This window comes from Scylla paramamosain, chromosome 41 (assembly GCF_035594125.1).
Source record: "Scylla paramamosain isolate STU-SP2022 chromosome 41, ASM3559412v1, whole genome shotgun sequence".
Taxonomy (NCBI): Eukaryota; Metazoa; Arthropoda; class Malacostraca; order Decapoda; family Portunidae; genus Scylla; species Scylla paramamosain.
The window spans coordinates 13,458,718-13,474,466 of record NC_087191.1 but is presented as its reverse complement, the minus strand read 5'-3'; the positions used below and the strand labels follow the sequence as shown (position 1 = coordinate 13,474,466).

General features: G+C 41.4%; 1 protein-coding gene across 1 annotated transcript in view; it reads left to right on the top strand.

Annotated features, from left to right (window-relative positions):
• The window catches only part of LOC135093090 (cytochrome P450 4c3-like), a 29,197-nt gene extending 15,570 nt beyond the window's left edge, over positions 1–13,627 (top strand). Inside the window, 10 exon segments of the mRNA XM_063991978.1 lie at positions 298–404; positions 7,055–7,145; positions 7,411–7,596; positions 8,057–8,126; positions 9,983–10,185; positions 10,622–10,800; positions 11,152–11,320; positions 11,655–11,834; positions 12,438–12,520; positions 12,522–13,627. Of these exon segments, the coding sequence (XP_063848048.1) occupies positions 298–404; positions 7,055–7,145; positions 7,411–7,596; positions 8,057–8,126; positions 9,983–10,185; positions 10,622–10,800; positions 11,152–11,320; positions 11,655–11,834; positions 12,438–12,520; positions 12,522–12,608 (1,355 nt within the window). The 3' untranslated portion in view covers positions 12,609–13,627.
• Positions 13,628–15,749: the final 2,122 nt, after the last annotated feature.

Sequence of the window (15,749 nt, the reverse complement as noted above, 5' to 3'; positions counted from 1 at the left end):
ACACACACACACACACACCTGTCGAGTCTACCCCTGAGGAAGCAACACCACACAACACAGCACCTGCCGTATACAACTACATCACCACCTGTTTATCTACACACACACACACACACACCAAACCAAAACACAACACCGTCACTCACAGCTACCCACACACCTGCCCTACACCTGATGTACTCACACACCTGTCACACACCAACACAACACTGCCACACACCTCCAAAACACCACAAACACACCCAACTACGCATCCACCTTCCCGCCACACCTGTCCTACACCTGTCACGATTGCAGAGGTGTTCCAGACCATCGTAGGGTCCCTCGTGGTGGTGGGGAGTCCCCTGAGGGTGTGGCTGGGATCAAGGCCATTGGTTCTCATCGGTGATTGCAGAGACACGGAGGTAATGCTAATGGTGGTGGTGGTGGTGGTGGTGGGTGGGAAGGCAAGGGAGGATTGTCCAAAGAGGAGGAGGAGGAGGAGGAAGAAGAGGAGGAGGTAGGTAGGTAGGAAGAGGAGAAGGAAGAAGAGGTTTTTAGTAGTAGGACAATGAGGAGGAGGAGGAGGAATCGTAGTAGGAAGAGAAGGAATATGAAGATGAGGAGGAGGAGGAGGAGGAGGAGGAGGAGGAGTGGTAATAGTTGCAATAGCTGTAGGAATAGTAATAGTAATAGTAGTAGTAATTATTATTTCTCTTGTTCGGTTAGGTTCGTGTGTGTGCGTGCGTGTGTGCGTCTCATGTGTATAATCACCATCTTTATCATTCACCTCCACTCACCATCTTCATCACTCTTCCTCACTGATTTATTCATTCTTTCTGTCACTCGTGTTATTTAACATTGCAATATTTTTACTTTCGTTTCCCTCTCACGTCCCGACTTTCCCGCCCCAGATCAACAGAACACGGAGGACTCGATCTTGTTCTTAAGAGAGAGAGAGAGAGAGAGAGAGAGAGAATGTGTGTGTGTGTATGTGTGTGCGCGCATTCTCTCATTCCTTGCGCTATTGTTCAAAACTCTCTCTCTCTCTCTCTCTCTCTCTCTCTCTCTCTCTCTCTCTCTCTCTCTCTCTCTCTCTCTCTCTCTCTCTCTCTCTCTCTCTCTCTCTCTCTCTCCTAGTCTCAACTTCTCAACCTTGCAAAACTGAATACCACACCCACCCACACACACACACACACACACACACACACACACACACACACACACACACACACACACACACACACACACACACACACCTGTTATGACACACGTGCCTTTCAGATGTGTTCCAGGTGGTGGTGGGCGGAGCGTATATGTGGAGCTTTCGCACGCCCCTTTTCAGAGTGTGGGCGGGGCCATTCCCTCTTGTTCAACTATTTAACTGCTCAGGGGTGGAGGTGTGTGTGTGTGTGTGTGTGTGTTTGTTTTGTTTGTGTTTGTTTGTTTGTTTGTCATACTTTAAATATTGTGGGGTTTTTTTTTGGCATTTTTTATTTTTTTCTCTTCTTTTTTCTCTCTCGTTCTTTCTTAGTTTGCCTTCTTCCTTCTCTCTCTCTCTTCCACACTCGTGAATATTGTTTTTTTTTTCTCTCTCTCTCTCTCTCATCTTTTTCTTTTCCTCCTTCTCTGTATTTCTTTATCTTCTCTTCTTTCTATCCTTCCTATCATATTTCTCTTTATTTTACTTTTCTATTTTTTTTTTTCATTTTTTCTGCCCGGTACACTCGAGAAAAATTGATTGCCTGTTTTTTTTTTCTTTTTTTTTCTGCTGCATCTGCTTTGTGTTATTTTGCATCCAGGCATTTATCCATTTTTCGTTTCTCATTTTTCTACATTAATTTATCTTCGTCTCCAGTTATTTTCCCTTTTATTTCATCGTTTTTTTATTTACCCTGGCTCTAAAACGTTATATTTCAGTTTGCTACGTTTGCATCCAAGCTTTTTTCTATTTCAATTTAACCTTTGTGCATTCATTTTCCTAACGCAGTCTGTACAGCACTCATAAAAGCAATGTTTGTGTGCTGTTTTGCAGAGTATTTTGCATTGTCCCTTTTACAGCTGCATTCAAGCTTTCTTCTAAAATATATTCTTCTTTTAAAGGTCCATCTTCCCTCTCTCTTTCCTTCTAAATTGTTTTTCAAGGGATACTCTTTGCTACACTTCTCTTAATTACACTTTTTTTTTTTATTTGTGTCACAGGGAGAAAGAAAACGAGACATGTATGGATGGGGATGACAGGCGGAAACAGACAGGCATGTTTTGTACAGGGACTGCCACGTGTAGGCCCGATGGCTTCCTGCACCATCCCTTGCGCCCTTGAGTTCTAATGATCTTTTGTTAATGTCGAGTCAGGAGAGAGTTTTTAAAAGCGTCACATAAATTTATAGACAGGTATGACATTGGAAATAAATAGGCATGTTTTGTACAGGGACTGCCACGTGTACTGCTAATGGCTTCCTGCACCGAGTCTTCTATTCTTGTATCCTTAGATGAAGACAGGCTTATTTCACACAGGGACTTCCACGTATAAGGTTCACGGCATCCCGCACCAACCCTTATGTTTTCATCACTGTTGAAGAATGCAGTGACGTGATGCTACCAATGAAGATAATGGCGGCTGCAGGGGTAGTGGCAGTGGTGGTGGTGGTGGTGGCGGTGGTGTCCCTGGCAGAGAGGAGGTGCTTAACAGTTCAATTAATCATTACTTCCTGGCGTGTGGTTTGCATAGTGGCAAGTCACTGTTAGTTCCTGCTGACCTGCTACAGTCGACCGAAAGAGGGAATGGTGAAGCTGTGGTTTGCATGAGAGAGACAGAGAGAGAGAGAGAGAGAGAGAGAGAGAGAGAGAGAGATTAAAAGACAATATTAATATGTATCTATTTACAAGTCTGCCTGTCTCCATTTGTCCAACATATACCAAGAAGCATACAAGCAAAAAATCTTGACCATTCTTTTTTTCTTCAATTTTTTGTATCAATTTCTCATTTTATTTATTTCCTTTGTGTGTGTGTGTGTGTGTGTGTGTGTGTGTGTGTGTGTGTGTGTGTGTGTGTGTGTGTGTGTGTGTGTGTAAGGTCACTAGAAAACTTAAAAATAAAATGTTATATTCATGTTGCGCTCTTGTCAAGGAAACTTTTTTTTTATATATAACACACGCACACATACACACATACATGCATACACACACACACACACACACACACACACACACACACACACACACACACACACACACACACACACACACACACACACAACGGTTGGGAAAAGAAGGATTTTGAGATGATAAGAAGAGAGAGAGAGAGAGAGAGAGAGAGAGAGAGAGAGAGAGAGAGAGAGAGAGAGAGAGACTTGTTCACTGATAACACCCTCAAAGAATATAATATGTTGTGATGACTTGCAGGGAGATAAATACACAGGTGACTTGCAGGTAGACAGATACTGGTGAACACAGGTGAACAGTTTGCCTTCAGAAATATAATGATAAGTTCTTCTTGCGTTTGTCTTTTCTAGTTCAATCCGGTGGCGGTGGGGATGGTAATTTGAGTTTTCTCTCTCTCTCTCTCTCTCTCTCTCTCTCTCTCTCTCTCTCTCTCTCTCTCTCTCTCTCTCTCTCTGTAACCTGAATTTGTTTTTTTCTATTTTTTTCTATTTTTTTCTTTTTTTTAAGTTTTTATTATTCATTTTTGGTATTTTTTTAACCTGAAGCTTTATTTATTTTTTTTACTTTATTTACTTATTTATGAGACTACTACTACTACTACTACTACTACTACTACTACTACTACTACTACTACTACTACTACTACTGCTACTACTCTTGCTCCTCCTCCCCCTCTTCATCCTGAGCAGCGAGGCAGAGGGTGCAATGTCACTCATTCACAGCGGGGCAAGGTTCATTGTGTTAAGTGGGCCGGCATACCACAGGGTCCTTGTCCTGACCTTAGCACCCACGTCATTTCTTCCTTTTCTTCTTTCTTCTCTCTCCTTTTTATGCTTGGATATCTATAAGACCCACTCACTATTGCCAACCTCATCTCATTCACTGCAATTCAATTCTTGCGTGTCATTCACCTGCCATTCTAGCTTGTGTTCACCTGACTGACTCCCCTGGTTGTCACTCCGCCGGTATCTCACGCTATCTTGTTTGTTTGTAGACTGTGAAGGGAGGCGGCTGTGTTTTTGACATTTGTAGTATAAATTGATAAGGGATTGCTTATTTCTACCTAATTTTATTTTATTTATTTATTTTTTTTGTGGATAAGGTGTTTACTAAGATAACTTGTGTCTTTCTGTGTGTTGTGATCAGATAAGTGATACCCAGCTTAAGTAATTGTTTATAAGTGTGTTTTCAGGGAAGATAATGTGCGTTTCTTTGTGTTATCAGTCATTGTAACTTGATAAGTCATCATTGCATTGCACCAAATGTTTATGGATACACTGTTAACTAAAATCAATTAACTGCAGTTGTTGTTTTTTTTTTTTGTGCGTGTTATCATCAGAGAGATCATCGTTAAATCCAAAGTGCTTTAAATCAACCGTGCAACGAGGTGACTGCGTGTTTATGTGCCTTCATTAAAACGACCATACATAACTCAACATTCATTCATCTCCACCAACTGTGTATGGATGCGCTGTTAAACACGCCCTTAAAAACACGTGTCACTTCAACCACAGTCTTTGGAAAGTGATGGACGCATGGTGCTGGGAGTGTTTTTCAATATGGCGTCAGGTGTGGGTCACTGTACTGCACATCAGGAAACATTTGTAGCATCGTGTGGAAGTCTACGGGAATTCCTTGCCGCGTGTGGAGAAGCGAGCCACGAGTCTATAATAACCGTACCAGTATTTCTAAAAAGAACTTAATTGACTATTTTTTTCTTTATCGTGTTGTAATTGAAATGTTATAAGAGATTCGTAAGATTTTTTTCAATATATTTCTTTATCTCCTACGTCTCTCTCTCTCTCTCTCTCTCTCTCTCTCTCTCTCTCTCTCTCTCTCTCTCTCTCTCTCATTTTCTATATTTATTTCTCTTTAGTTTTTGTCTATAGTTCCTCGTTTAGTCCTTTTACAGTAAACACGTCAAGCAATTATACTTTTTCCGTCTGTCATTGTTTTATTCTTATTTCTTTATCTATTTATCTATTATTATTATTCTTATCATTTATTTACTTATTCATTTACTTTGGTAACCTCATCTTTCATTTCCTATGCTTCCCTCCATACATTCTTTCTGTCCTTACTCTGCGCGCGTGTCTCCCTGGGTAGAGGTGTTCCAGCGGGTGTGTGGCCTGACGCACATATGGGGGTGGACTAAACCGTTCGTCAGGTGCTGGCTAGCTTCCCGAGCCTTTATTATTCTGTACCGCGCCTCTAGTGTCGAGGTACCGCGTCTTTAGCACATCTGTACCACTGCTGGGTCCTCTCTGCCTTGCTGTCTGTCTCTCTCTTTGTTTCTTTGCTCTGCTGCGGTTTCATCTTCTGTCTGTTTTGTCTGGTGTTTCAAATCTTGTCTTTCTGTCGTTCCTGTGTCGAGGCGCCGCGTCTGTAGCGCCTCTGTACCACTGCTGTCCTTTCTGGCTTGCTGTCTCTATCTCTCTCTCTTTGTTTTTCTCTGTTGCTGTTTCATCTGTCTCTCTTTATTTTGTTTGGTGTTTCAAATCTTGTCTTTCTATCGTTCCTGTGTTGAGGCGCCGCGTCTGTAGCGGCTCTGTACCACTGCTGGGTCATCTTTGCCTCTCTCTCTCTCTCTCTCTCTCTCTCTCTCTCTCTCTCTCTCTCTCTCTCTCTCTCTCTCTCTCTCTCTCTTGTATGGCTTGAATAATTAATAGAGCTGATGTTTGGCCTTCGTTCAGTGTATGTTCGTACGTTTGTGTGTATGGGCATGTATAACTAGAGAATGTTCATTATTATTGTGCTGTTTTGCAATGCTTAACCATTTATCATTTTCATTAGTTATATAATATTTTTTTATTTATTTTTTGTTTCTTTGTATATTTGTTTTTATTTACATTTATTTTATTTATTTATTTATTTATCTTTTTTTTTATTTGGGCAATTCATAATTATTTACATTTTCATCCCATTTTTTTGTAATTTATTCCTTATTTATTTATTTTTTTCTATTTTTGTATAATTTTTAAGTGAATACAAGTGTTTATCAGTCAATGCATCTTTTTTTTTTTGTATATATATGTACAAAGAATGAACCTTTAATTCAATCCAATGTTCCTGCAAAAAAAAAAATAAATAAATAAATAATAATCATAATAATTAATTAATCCAAATATTGATAACAAACCACACATTGCATCTTTTGTATATACCTATGCACAATTCAGTATAATATTCCTGTCAAACAAACTATTGCATTATCATTATTATCATCATTATCATTATTACTAAGTGCATTTTGTCCACCATGAGCTTTTGTCTGTGCTGTGAACTGTCCGTGCCTTCACAAATGTTCAGAGAATCAGTGCCATTACAGTATTATCAGTTGGTAGCAACAGACTTACTATACACACTCACATTAGCTTCAGTATTTCGCAGTGAACAGGCTAGAGTTAATGTAGGGAATTTTCACCTAAGTCTTTGCTGCAGTGCTTTACAGTGTGTGTGTGTGTGTGTGTGTGTGTGTGTGCCTCTATGAAGTGTGGGAAGTAGCAGTGACTGTTATATTCTGTATGTCTCTCAGGATGCTTCTAAACATCATATGTTGGCTTTCAGCTTTTACAGTTGGATGTATTTCAATTTACGCAATGAATGTCAACTAGTTTCTTCATTTTTTCTACTGTAGTTTGAGCAAAGACATGATTTTTGGATTGCACAGTAGAAGCAGCAAAGATACATTCAATTTAATTATTTTACAAGCAGAAACATCAAAATTTTCAATGAATATCAATTATTTCCAGTCATCTTTTTACATTTCTTTCAATATCACTGTAAAGCTGTACAATTTTAGCTGATACACCAAAAGATTTAAGCTTTAACATTGTATAAACCTTAATACAATGAAATCTAATACTGTTCCCCTATGTGTGTGTGTGTGTGTGTGTGTGTGTGGTGCCAGGTCCTGCTGAGTAGCCCAAAACACTTGGATAAAAGCCGTGACTACAGCTTCCTGCATCCCTGGCTGGGCACGGGGCTCCTTACTTCCACAGGTAAGCCAGCCACTTATCTGCCCTAACACAAACCAGACCTACCCTAACACAAACCAAACTTAAACAAACCCTACTCAAACCAAACTAAACTTACCCAAACCTACCCAAACCAACCCAAACCTACCCAAACCTACCCAAACCTACCCAAACCAACCCAAACCTGTCCAAATCAACCCAAACCTACCCAAACTAACCCAAATGTACCCAAACCTACCCACTCTCTCTCTCTCTCTCTCTCTCCTTCTCTTTCTTCCACGCCCCACAGGAAGTAAGTGGCACTCAAGACGGAAGATGTTGACTCCCGCCTTCCACTTCAAAATTTTGGAAGACTTCGTGGAGGTGTTCAACTCTCAGAGCCACAAGATGCTGGACAAACTGAAGGGCAAGGCTGACGGCAAGCCCTTCGACATCTTCCCCTTCATCACCCTCTGCACCCTTGACATTATCTGTGGTGCGTACTGGTGGTGGTGGTGGTGGTGGTGGCGTAAAGGGAAGGAGGAATTTTTATGGTGTTTGGTGCCGGAATATAAAGATTTAGTCATTTTTTAGAAGGAGGGGAAATATTCTTAAGGCGATTTGATGCTGAAATAGAAAGATTTAGGTATTTAGAAGCAAGGAAAGAAGGAATTATTATATTTTAAAGAGTATCTGATGCTGAAATAGGAAAAGTTAAGTGTTTAGAAGCAAGAAAAGAAAGAATTATTGCATTTCAAAGAATATCTGATGCTGAAATAGGAAAATTTAAGTATTTAGAAGCAAAAAAAAGAATTAACCCACAGATTCCTGAGAAAAAGAAAAAAAACAAAGCACAATGCAATAACGTAGAGAAGAAAACATTTAGAAGATTATATATAGAGAGAGAAATTAATGTATAAACTGTAATGCTCTTTCCTCTTCCCCCTCCCCCCCAGAGACAGCCATGGGGATCAACATTAATGCCCAAGACAACAGTGACTCAGAATATGTGAACGCAGTGTACAGGTGAGTATGGCTTAGCACTGCCTTCACCCCATTACACTGCCCACCACCTCCTACACTTCCTTCACTCTCCTTCCTTCCTTCCTTCCTTCCTTCCTTCCTTCCTTCCTTCCTTCCTTCCTTCCTTCCTTCCTTCCTTCCTTCCTTCCTTCCTTCCTTCCTTCCTTCCTTCCTTCCTGACCCGAGCATCCTTCAAACACTAGGAAGATTAGGTTAGTTAGGTTAGATTATCTTTTTGTTGTGTTGAAAATAGTAGGAAGATATTCACACACACACACACACACACACACACACACACACACACACACACACACACACACACACACACACACACACACACACATTGCATCATTACTTGTCACAGATACTAGGAAAATATTCTCTCTATCTCTATTTCTTTGTCTCTCTCTCTCTCATACACACACACACATACACACACACCATCAACATTATTTCCTTCTCCTCTTCCTCCTCCTACACACACAAACTAACACCTCCTCCTCCTCCTTGATGTCATCCAGCAAGATTTAGATAACTTTAGTAGCTGGAGCGACAAGTGGCTATTAAATTTTAATGGGGATAAATGCGAAGTAATGCACATCGGTCATAACAATGAAAAATATAATTATAAATTGCATGAACAAAATTTAATGAAAGTTACTGAAGAGAAGGACCTGGGGGTATTAGTAACAAATGACTTGAAATGTGCAACGCAGTGTTCGGCAGCAAACATTGTCTTGGGATTTATTGCGCGTAATTTTGATTGTAAAACACCCGAAGTCATAACGCGTCTACATACGTCATTAGTGAGACTGCATTTAGAATATGCGGTTCAGTTCTGGTCTCCATGCTATCAAAAAGACATTAAGAAATTGAAGAGCGTGCAAAGACGAGCAACCAAACCAATCCCAGGAATACGTGGTCTGTCTTATGATGAACGTCTAAAAAGATTAGATATGATTTCTCTTAGAGATTGTCGCATCCGAGGTGACCTCATCCAAACATTCAAAATACTTAGGAATATAGATAAAATAGATTACAAAAATATCTTTGAGCTGTCGCAATCAGTAACAAGAAGTAACGGCTTGAAACTTAAAGGACAGCGATGTAATACTGATTTGCGAAGAAACTTTTTAACGTAAGAGTAGTTGAATGTTGGAATAAGTTACCAGCGTCTGTAGTGCAAGTTAATACGGTGGCTACCTTCAAAACTAAATTAGATAAGTTTTATAAAGAAAATGGTTTCCGATATTTTTTTTTTTTTTTTTTTTGTAGCGATAGTAGTAGTTACAGTACATCTCTTCTTTTTCCCATCTTTCCTATATAAATTTCCCCGATTGTTCCTCTCAGCAATCGGGGTGAACTTTTCGTTTTATTTCTTGCTGGGTAACGCCGGAGGGAGTGGTGGGTGGGGAGGACCTTCTTCTGTTCTATCCTTGCCTCCTGCTAAGTATATAGCTTATTATAGATGTAGTATAGTGAACGAGTGACCTCGTCATAGGTCGCAAGCCCTCCTGTCACTCGTCTTTCCTATGTATTCCTATGTATTCCTCCTCCTCCTCCTCCTCCTCCTCCTTGCACACACCTCTATACCCCACCACCATCCTACACAAACAAACTAATACACTCTCAACTCCTCCACTTCTACCACAAACACCTCAACACACACACACACACACACACACACACACACACACACACACACACACACACACACACACACACACACACACACACACACACACACACACAGACAGACAGACATACACACACACAGACACCACCTCTACCCTCACACAGCCTCACACACCCTTACACTAAGCCCACCCCATACCCTTCTAACCTCCTACCCCTTACAGAATCGGTGCTCTTGTTCAGTATCGACAAACAAGACCTTGGATTCAACCTGACTTCCTATTCAAGCTGTTCGGATATGCCAAGCTGCACGATGAATACCTGAGGGTTCTCCATAGTTTTTCATACAGCGCCATTGAGAACAGGAGACGCGAATACCAGTTGGCGAAAGTCAAGGCTAAAGAAAATGTGGAGGAAGAGGTTATTGGTAAGTGTGTGTGTGTGTGTGTGTGTGTGTTTGGTGGTGTTAGAGGTCTCTCTCTCTCTCTCTCTCTCTCTCTCTCTCTCTCTCTCTCTCTCTCTCTCTCTCTCTCTCTCTCTCTCTCTCTCTCTCTCTCTCTCTCTCTCTCTCTCTCTCTCTCTCTCTCTCTCTCTCTCTCTCTCTCTCTCTCTCTCTCTCTCTCTCTCTCTCTCTCTCTCTTCTCCCTGAGGCAAGAAAGATTAAAAAAAAAAGAAAGAAAGAAAGAGCACTTCAAATCTCTCTCTCTCTCTCTCTCTCTCTCTCTCTCTCTCTCTCTCTCTCTCTCTCTCTCTCTCTCTCTCTCTCTCTCTCTCTCTCTCTCTCTCTCTCTCTCTCTCTCTCTCTCCCCAGGTAAGAAAAAAGAAGAAAAAAATTCACACTCTCTCTCTCTCTCCTTCTCCAGGCAAGAAGCGTCGCCTGGCCTTCCTCGACCTGCTGTTAAATTATTCAGAAACACAGACGTCTCTCTCCACTGAGGACATCCGTGAAGAGGTGGACACGTTTATGTTTGAGGGGCACGACACCACTGCTGCCGCCCTCAACTGGTCCCTCTACTTGCTGGGATGTCACCCGGAGATACAGGTGTGGTGTTGTAGATGTGGTAGAGTTGTTGTGCTTGTTGTTGTTTTGTTATTTATATTTTTGTTTTGTTTTTCTTGTATTTTCTTCTCTTCTTCTGTTGGTTTTATTCTCTCCTCTTCTTGTTCCCCATCTTCATCACTTTCTTGTTCTCTCACTCCCTCACACTTACTCTATCTTGCACAGAATGACCATGAATAAATAGATAAACATTTCGCTCACCCCCTCTCCCTCTCATTCCCTCTCACTCTCTCTCACTCTCACTCCATAGGCCAAGATACATGAGTAACAAACATTTCACTCACTCCCTCTCTCTCTCACTCCCTCTCACTCTCTCTCACTCTCACTCCACAGGCCAAAGTACACGAGGAACTTGACTCTCTCTTTGGGGACTCGGACCGGCCGGTGACAATGGGAGACCTGAGGGAGATGAAATACACAGAGAACTGCATTAAGGAGGCTTTGAGACTCTTCCCTTCTGTCCCCTTCCTGGCAAGAGAGCTGAGGGAGGAGGCTGTTATCAGTGAGTGTCTGGGGGCATGAGGGGGTGCTGGAGGGTGTGGGGGGAGGTGGAATGGTTCAGTGTGTGGTGGAGGAGAGATTAACAGGAAGAGAAACTAGAGGCTGTTGTGTGTGGTTGTGTTGAGGTGTGGCAGGGTGTGGCAGGGTGTGTGTGTCTGTGTTGGGGTGTGTGAGGCTGTGTTTGGGTGTGTTTGGATGTGTGTGTGTGTGTGTGTGTGTGTGTGTGTGTGTGTGTGTGTGTGTGTGTGTGTGTGTGTGTGTGTAATAGATAGGGGGAAAAGAGAGAGAGAGAGAGAGAGAAACCACTGCTAACAACACCACCACCACCACCACAGACAACTACCGCATCCCTGTTGGCACCACCGTGATGGTTGTGACCTACCGCCTGCACCGTGACCCTGAACAGTTCCCTGAGCCTGAGACCTTTGACCCCGATCGCTTCCTGCCAGAGAACGTTGCCAAGAGACACCCTTATTCTTATGTGCCCTTCAGTGCTGGCCCCAGGAACTGTATTGGTGAGCTGAGGGCATTGAAACATAAGAGATAAGGAACATAAGAGGATATAGACATAAAAGGCCGGGATATTTAAGCTTGTTGTAGTAGTATTAGTTGTAGTTGTAGTAGTAGTAGTAGTAGTAGTAGTAGTAGTAGTAGTAGTAGTAGTAGTAGTAGTAGTGAGTATAAGATCATAACACAAGGGTCTGGTATGTTTAGGTTTGTAGTAGTAGTAGTAGTAGTAGTAGTAGTAGTAGTAGATGGGGGTGATAGTGGAAACAGGCAGGGATTGTACTAGTAGGAGTGGTACAGTGCTTGATTCAGCCTGAGGAGGAATAAAGAAGTAAGTTTTGGTAGGATGTGGAGGAATGTAGAGCTTAAGAACATAGGAACATAAGGATCTTAACTAACTAGGCTACACCAAACCTAACTAAACTTAACACTATTTCATCTACCTCCCCAGAGATACCTAACCTAACCTAACAAATATTCTCCCACTTCCCTAAAAGACAGCAAACCAGACTTAACCAAACCCAACCCAACCAAACTTAACCTAACCTAACCCAACCAAACCCCAACCAAACCCAACATAACCCAACCTAACCTAATCTCTTGCACCCCAGGCCAGAAGTTCGCGCTGATGGAGGAGAAGATAGTGTTGAGCAGCATCATGCGTCACTTCCGAGTGGAGAGCACCACCAGACGGCGAAGACCTGCGGATACTGGGCGAGCTGATTCTTAGGCCTGAGAACGGGAACATGGTGAAGCTCTGGCCGCGATCCATCAAGGTGTAAGGCGGCGGTGTTGGTGGTGGTGGTGGTGATGGTGGTGGAGAGAGGAAGAGGGAGATGTAGAGGATTTGAAAAGTGTTTGAAATAATTATAAGAGATAGAGACAGGGGGGAGGGGGTATAGGGTAAATGAGAACTGTGAAATTTAATGAAGAAAGAGAGATAAGAGAGATTGAGATAAGGGGGGTGAAAAGAGGGAGAGGGATAGAGAATATATGAAAACTGTGTATATTAGTGGAGAGATAGAGACAGGTTGGAAAAGAAAAGGAGATAGAGAATATGAAAAGTGTGGATAGCGATGAAAAGAGAGAGAGAGAGAGAGAGAGAGAGAGAGAGTCATATAGATAATTTTGTGGCATTTTTTTCTGTACCTGTAATTTATTTTTCTAATTTACATACACATAAAATGCCCTTACATTTATTTTTCATCTACTTCACAAATAATTGAAAAAAAAGAACCAACAGGCAATTTTTTCTTTTGTTTTCTCGACTACATCATTCATTTTAGCATTTTTTGTGTTTATTTTCATTTTTTTTTTCATATTTTCTCCCTCCCTTGTGCAATTTAAACTCAATCTTTGTATTATTAAGTATTTTATAAACCTCGCTGTCATTCAATATATCACTGCTTCTCTCTAGTGTGTATATGTAAACACACACACACACACACACACACACACACACACACACATATATATAAACTTAAGTCCCATAATACATAGCTTTCTTTAGTGTCTTGTACAGAAATACATAATTAGATGCATACTTATCAGGTTGAGTCTTACATTACTTACATTTAGAAGCTGAGGAAATGATACAGAAATGTGAAATAATGTGATGTTTTTTGTGGAAGAGAATATGTACTGTTTAAATTGTTTGCCAGCTGCAGGTGTGTTTTAGCAAGCATGTTTGGCAGGTGTGCAGGGTCTCTTGCTGTTTTTAGTGTGTCATAAAACATAAACCTCTCTCTCTCTCTCTCTCTCTCTCTCTCTCTCTCTCTCTCTCTCTCTCTCTCTCTCTCTCCTCTCTCTCTCTCTCTCTCTCTCTCTCTCTCTCTCTCTCTCTCTCTCTCTCTCTCTCTCTCTCTCTCTCTCTCTCTCTCTCTCTCTCTCTCTACTTATCATTCTTATCAAGCTATACTGTCTCTCTCTCTCTCTCTCTCTCTCTACTTATCATTCTTATCAAGCTATACTGTCTATCTCTTTCTCTCTACCACTATTATTAACCTATATTTTGTCTTTTTCTGTCTCTTTTTCTATGGCTATCACTGTTACCAACCTTTACTGTCTTTCTCTCTCTCTCTCTCTTTACTTGTCATTCTTATCAGCTTGTTCTGTCTTTCTGTCTCACTGCTTGTCTCCTACTGACCTATTCTGTCTCTCTATCTCCCTACATGTCATCTCTTTATCAAACTATTCTGCCTCTCACTAGTTGCTTCGTACCAAATTCTTCTGTCTCTCTGTCTCCCTGTATTCAACTCTTTTATCAAGCCATTCTGTCTATCTCCCTACTTGTCACTCTTTATAAACCTATTCTATCTCTCTGCCTCCCTCTTTCTCTGTTATCACCACTGACCCACTCTTGATTTGGCCAGTAATAAAGCAGAGATATATTATTAATTTACTCTGTTTGTGTTAAAGGGGGTGTGTTTTGTTAAGCCTAAGAGTGAGCGTGGCAGGGTGTTCCTGACGTGACTGGGGCATTAGAAGTAAACTGTATGGTGCAATGTGCTTGTCATGCAGTGTGTGGCATTACACACACACACACACACATAATTGCATTTGTATTACATGGCTTTTTAATTCCATGTGTTTTATTTTCTTCCCATTTTTCTTTTTTTTTTTTTTTTTCTTTTTCCTTTTCCTTTTCCTTTTTTTTTTTTTTTTTTTTTTTTTTTTTTTGTGTGTGTGTATATGTGTATAAGTCATCAGTCGGTAACAGAATACAGAGCAGATTTGAAGAGAATAGAGACACTCTGAAGGGAAGAGAGACAGCCTGAAGAGAATAGAGAGAGTCTGAAGGGAAGAGAGACAGCCTGAAGAGAATAGAGAGAGTCTGAAGGGAAGAGTGACAGCTTGAAGAGAATAGAGAGAGTCTGAAGGGAAGAGAGACAGCTTGAAGGGAATGGAAGCAGTTTGAAAAGAGTAGGGACAGTTTAAAAATAGTAGGGAGAGTCTTTAAAGGGAGTTGGGCAAATTTAAAGGGAGTAGCACAAGTTTAAAGGGAGTATGATAAGTTTAAAGGGAGTAGGACAAGTTTAAAGGGAGTATGGCAAGTTTAAAGTGAGTATGACAAGTTTAAAGGGAGCTAGATCTTGAAAGGTTTTGGCATTATCTGTTAATGAAGGAGTTTTTGGTTAGTTGGAGAACAGACTTGGCATGGTTCCGGGCAGAAATATAAAGTGCATGAGATTCTGGTGATGGAAGGCTTAAGTACCTTTTGTGGGCCACCTCTCCATTATGTATAGCACGAGAACAAGCTGTGTTAAACCAAGGTTTAGAAGGTTTAGGACGAGAAAAAGAGTGAGGAATGTACAGCTCCATGCCAGACACTATCACCTCTGTTATGTGCTCAGCACACAAAGACGGGTCTCTGACACGGAAGCAGTAGTCATTCCAAGGAAAATCAGCAAAATACCTCCTCAGGTCCCCCCAACTAGCAGAGGCAAAACGCCAGAGGCACCTTTGCTTAGGGGGATCCTGAGGAGGGATTGGAGCGATTGGACAAGATAAAGATATGAGATTGTGATCGGAGGAGCCCAACGGAGAAGAAAGGGTGACAGCATAAGCAGGATTAGAGGTCAGGAAAAGGTCAAGAATGTTGGGCGTATCTCCAAGACGGTCAGGAATACGAGTAGGGTGTTGCACCAATTGCTCTAGGTCATGGAGGATAGCAAAGTTGTAGGCTAGTTCACCAGGATGGTCAGTGAAGGGAGAGGAAAGCCAAAGCTGGTGGTGAACATTGAAGTCTCCAAGAATGGAGATCTCTGCAAAAGGGAAGAGGGTCAGAATGTGCTCCACTTTGGAAGTTAAGTAGTCAAAGAATTTCTTATAGTCAGAGGAGTTAGGAGAGAGGTATACAGCACAGATAAATTTAGTATGAGAGTAACTCTGTAGTCGTAGCCAGATGGTGGAAAACTCGGAAG